The sequence below is a fragment of the Nuphar pumila genome, unplaced genomic scaffold, assembly GCF_984573655.1.
Source record: "Nuphar pumila unplaced genomic scaffold, dmNupPumi1.hap1.1 HAP1_SCAFFOLD_414, whole genome shotgun sequence".
NCBI lineage: Eukaryota > Viridiplantae > Streptophyta > Magnoliopsida > Nymphaeales > Nymphaeaceae > Nuphar > Nuphar pumila.
The window spans coordinates 7,522-12,765 of NW_028323334.1; the positions used below are offsets into that span (position 1 = coordinate 7,522).

A 5,244-nucleotide genomic window follows, 5' to 3' on the forward strand; every position below is an offset into this window, starting at 1 on the left:
CAATGTGACTGTTGACGGAAACCCTAGAAGTAAACACTCGAGTGTCCGAGCAAGTTACCAAGCACGGCCTGGGACATATGCCTCATGTTCGGCAATTCACTTGCATTTGCACTTGATTAAATCTTTAGGCACAAAGTGCTTGTCACCCACCTTGCACATAATCCAACACATTCGAAATTGCTGTGGGGTCCCCAAATCCTCTTTCGAAAAAGCGAGCCCTCGACTGCACGGCTGCAAGGGTAACGAACAAGGGATCCAGGAGACCCAGTATCTTTGACCATACTCTCAAGACAAAATTCATGATGGACATCTCACCGACATGTACAACAGTGCAGACCGGTACTCAGACGTCATTCACTGCTCAGGAGATAGTTCTCGCCTGGCTGGGACATCGAACAATTTTGTGCCCTCGACGAGTGGTAAGCATATATTTTTGCCAGAGACCCTGGGTGACGTTCGCAACAGTGACACTGTCAGTGTTGTCGACCAAATGAGTCACAACGTGGTGATGAATACCATGGCAAATTGTTACTCATGACTCATCTGAATAGACTAAGGTCCCCGATCTCCGCACGATGTACCTGGGTTGCTTTGGCGCAAATCGCCGGATCTATCAGCAAGCATTTGGGAGAATTAATAGGTTGCCCGCGTTGAATGCAAACGATTCAGAGCGACGAGTGCATATGCGCACTATCTCTGATACTACAACATGTACTGAAAAATATGAACACGAGCATGCGTTGACGGCCCTGGGCGCATCTGAAACATCGCCCACGTGCCAACATGTGCCAACGCCAGGCAGCAACTTCGATGTGGTCGACAAATACGGATCAAGACATACTGCGGCAGGGAGCCGTGGATTACATTGGTACATGTGTGGATAAACTTGCACTGACACTGGTACCAACGCGTTCATCATGCCCCCAGTGCAGTTTTGTCTTGACGAGTGCCCTTGGTGAGCTCCTCATCAAAGGCCGCAGGAAAAGTACTCATGGTGAATGATATCCGATCGTTCCTCTGTTTTTCCAATGCCTCAACAACCCTGTTGTTTGAGGGCGTCCTTCAAGGCCGCCAGCACCAAAGCAATGTTTTGAGGCTGCGCGTTGTATCCAAGAATTCCGATCCGCCAGACCTTGCCTACCGAAGGGCCCAGGCCCCCCGCAATCTCCACCTTGTACTTGTTCATGCAATGCTGTATGACTGCCATGGCATCCACACCCTCTGGGACCTGCACAGCCACCAGGCACATGATACGTCCATAACAGCAGGTGGGCTTGATTTTTGGCATTGTACGGTGCCTGCCTCGAGTTGCAGTGCTGGCGCACTGCCTGGCAGGGTAACCGCCCAGCTGTCCCACACACGCAGTTGGCTATATGAATATTTACTATTTATTTCTATCCAAATTCATGGCTTTTGAAAGTATCTAGTTGTCTCTCATATACACAAACCTTCCAAATGTGACGCTAAGTGTTGCTTGGCAGCCAACTCACTGACTTGAAATGACATAAAAAAGTATATGCATTGCAACCTTTTGATTTGCATCTTGGCAAACGCCTCGCCCATATGTGCCGACCAAGCTTGGTGACGCACAATTGGTGAGGAGGGAGTAAACAGCAATGCCTTTATCTCGAAATGGCGTGATACAAGAACAGCATGCAACAATGCAAAGTGCAACCAGCCACCAAAGCAACAAGGACACCTACAAAACGCATCGTCACGAACATGATAATTGTGCAGCGAAAGGACCTGCACCAAAGCGTCGCAAATTGAACGTCATGTGAAGCAGCCAGGAAGGGGGCTTGATGCGGACCTTTACGGTGTTAACAGTCATGAGGCGGTCCTCAACGGCGGGCACGTAGTGCTCAAGGCCCATTTCCCGTAGGCCATCCCACAACATGACGTTCATTGCCGCGTGCCGTGACCACATCGCATCAAGGCCCTCCTCCTGTACGAGGGCGAGAGCTTCGCGCATCGCGTAGAGCATTGAAACCATGCCAGTGTGGTGGTAGAAGCGCTTATCATACCAGCCCCAGTAGTCCCCGACGAGAGTCATGTCCAGGTAGTACGACGCGGGCTTGGTCTTGCGGTTTTGCATCTTGTCGAATGCTCGCTGGTTGAACATGAACGGCGCAGCCCCTGGGGGAGCCGCGAGCGCCTTCTGAGACCCGGAGTACATGGCATCCACTCCCCAGGCGTCTGCGTAAAAGGGCACTCCGCCCAGGCTGCAGACGGTGTCTGCGAGGAACAGCGTGCCGTTCTTCTTGCAGACGTCCCCCACGCCGGCAAAGCTTTGATGCACGCCTGCATGCGTTCACACAACTGCTCGCTGCTGCCCGAACCATCGCATGAATTCCTGGCAATCCTTTGCAAACATCCACATGCGTCGTAACGTCGGCGCCAAACATGCAGCACACTTGCAGCAGGCGCTTCTTCGCTCCGACACTGCCCATGCTGATCGAAGACTACATCGGCAGCATGTGTCAGGCCGCTTGCCATCAACGGTGGAAAACGATCATAACCTAGAGGTGAATGCTCAAGGGCGATGACGCTGAGGACTTCGCCGGGAGGAGGGTGGAGGAGGGTGGTGCACAGGTGCACAAGAACACAAGCCGACACTCATGATGAGGATTCACGTTCCCTGTCGCTATGCAGCTGTTCTGCCCAACTGCCCAGACCTGAAAGTGAGGAAATCAGGGGTTGGCATGCAAGCGTGAGCTGTGGTGAACTTTCTGTGCCGTTTTCATGCCTGATGGCTGTGAATCGTTTCACCAAGAGCCAGTGCTCTGCCAAAATGCAGTCTGAGCCCCATGTCTAAAAATAAGAAAATTCACGCTTTTCAAGTGCTCAGACACGAGCCATGCACATGCGTGTCAGTGAGCCGCATCGAATGCATGGATTTGATACATGCAGCCTAGAGGCCAGTGTGAGCATGCCCGCAAGGGACCAAATCTAATCTTCTTGCGCAATGACCGAAGTAAGCATCCCGACCCAACCTTGAACTCAAATCGACTTGCGCTCATTATGATACGGAGCAAGGCCACACGCAAGGTCTGAACCCTGTCGATCCCCCGCAAGAATCGCAAGATTCAGACCCACTCAGGATGGATCCATGGCAAACCAGGTATTCAAAGTCGATTCCACCTAACTGGCTGTGTCTAGCATCACTCTATCGTCATGGTCTTGCCAGCTATTCCCGTCTGGACACGTACCCATCGAGGACTCCCCTTGGACGAGGAACAGCAGAGCGGGCTTGTGCTTCTCAACGGCTGTACTGATCTCTGTAAGCGAGAAGCTCCGAGGTTCACCGCCGGTTGTCATCTCAATGACTTGCGCCCCATAGCGCGCTGCTAGATCCGCAACTCGCGCTCCCCAGATGCCCTTGTTACCCACTAGGACCTTGTCGCCTGGCTCGACCAAGTTTGCAATTGCAGCCTCCATACCAGCATGTCCCGACCCCGATACACATAGAGTGTATTTGGTGTCTGTCTGGAAGGTATACCTGGATGCAGCAACTGTAATGGCTTGACGGTGACAAAGGCGCTCGAGGCGGCGACTAGAGTTCTATTATTGCCAAAGACATTGGACGTTCTTGCTGCGGCCCGCAGTGCGAGAATCAAGCTCGAGGATGACGACAAAATGCTGCAGCCGACCGTTGTGAATATGCAGCCTGGGCTATTAATCCCGCTTGTCTCCGCTGGCCTCGCTGAGGGCAAGCCGGCGAGGGGTATTGCTGCGCGAATTCTTTGCACAGAGAACAACATGGACTCCACCCCAAGAAAGGATTGGCACCAGCGTTCAAGGATGTCGGTCACAAAAGCAAGCTACTTTGCAGTCGTGTCAAGCGATGAGTCCTTCAGTTGAATTGACAGTTCTGTTCCGGCGTATGCGTTCGTCATGACGCGTTCAGGGTTTATGCTTGCATCGGGCAAGTCTATGCGTGCTGGCGCTATTTATCATTAAATACTCATCATCTCGTCGCTTGTGAAGGATGCAAGGTCTGACATGAACATCGAGCAAGGTATCTGATCCACCCACATGTGCAACGTGCCATTCGCTGGCGTGTAAGTGCACTTGAGGTCCAAACAAAACTATCGTGCCTGATAAGTACTCGTGTGCTCGCGCGACACTCGGTTCACATGCCTACATGTTGCGGTGTGGTAGGGTGCACTCATTGTAGTGGTTGGTCAATTGGAGTTGCGTTGGCGATTCCCACGTCAGAACACGCAGCGGAAGCTGCGGCATAGTTGTGTCTCTGATAAAGTGCTATTTTTGACGGCGGTATGGTCAATCCCATGCACCACAGCAAGGCTATCAGACGCACGCCAAGTTGCACCCTAACGCACCTCAAGCCTTCCTGGATGTCGTTCATGATGTCGAAGAAGGGGGAATGCATGTGTCCAAGCAGAGGAAACGCCTGAGCTGCCAATACGCGTGGATGTGCGTTTGCTGGACCAGGTCCCATTAAAAGACGTGCTGGCGGGTCGAATGCTGGCAAGATTGATCTATGCTTGTCACTCAAAGCTGGGACAGGTTCCCCAGAACGCCCTGCCCATGTGGACATACCTACCGCATATTGAGCTACAAGCACCTCGTTCGCAAGGCCCAAGGCGCGCTGCTGTGCGCGTTGCAACATTCTGCGGCGTTCTGGCAAAGTTGCAAACGGAACACGACCTCGTCACCAGTTCAGGGACTGACGTGCAGAAGGCACTGATGTATTGCACGTAGTATCTGTGGCTCAGTTCTCTAACCACTGACCAGGCTAGTTTTAATCAAGTATACATTTGAAGTACCAGAATCACGTGCATGGCCTCACGACCACGTGCTCTGCAAATTCCCCATCCCACGGCCCGTGGAACGGGCGCAATTCCTTCCTTGCGCCACCTGCATGCCCCCCTCCTTAAGGATCATAGCAATCAGTAACCACACAGCCCCATAGTTTGCTTGCAGACAGCGAAGCATCAGGCCTGCGTCAGAGGTTGATCCCGCTCAACGGCAACTCTTCCTGGCTATGCTAGATTGCCATGTAGTTGCACCACCCGTGAAACGTGACATTCAGTTTGTCACCCATGCCTATGCTAACCATCTATTCAAAAGTTTCGCTTACCCATTAAGAGCGTGATGTAAGGGTTTGTGGTGTTTGCAATGGCAGAGTTGCATACTAGCCCGCCAGCTGCAGGCGGAAAGACGAAAGCTGCAAAGGGGAACTTGCTGAAGAGCCCGATAGATGTAGAAAAGGGGTCCGGA

At 52.4% G+C, this 5,244-nt stretch overlaps 1 protein-coding gene across 1 annotated transcript; it reads right to left on the bottom strand.

Moving 5' to 3' along the window:
• Window positions 1-1,033: 1,033 nt before the first annotated feature.
• LOC149810274 (uncharacterized) lies at window positions 1,034-4,633 on the bottom strand. Its single transcript, XM_089994322.1, has 4 exons — window positions 4,344-4,633; window positions 3,210-3,499; window positions 1,811-2,301; window positions 1,034-1,228 (listed from the first exon to the last, which is right to left on the bottom strand). Exons 1-4 carry the CDS (start codon window positions 4,631-4,633, stop codon window positions 1,034-1,036), a joined length of 1,266 nt encoding a protein of 421 aa, XP_089850448.1.
• Between the last annotated feature and the right edge of the window lie 611 nt (window positions 4,634-5,244).

Bases quoted from the DNA above. Each gene is read 5' to 3' on its own strand.
- LOC149810274 (XM_089994322.1), bottom strand. From the start codon at position 4,633: ATGTTGCAACGCGCACAGCAGCGCGCCTTGGGCCTTGCGAACGAGGTG. The intron at 3,500-4,343 runs GTGCGTTAGGGT...TGCTGCATCCAG, and splicing joins GACATCCAGGAAGGCTTGAG to GTATACCTTCCAGACAGACA. The intron at 2,302-3,209 runs GTACGTGTCCAG...GAACGCATGCAG, and splicing joins CCAAGGGGAGTCCTCGATGG to GCGTGCATCAAAGCTTTGCC.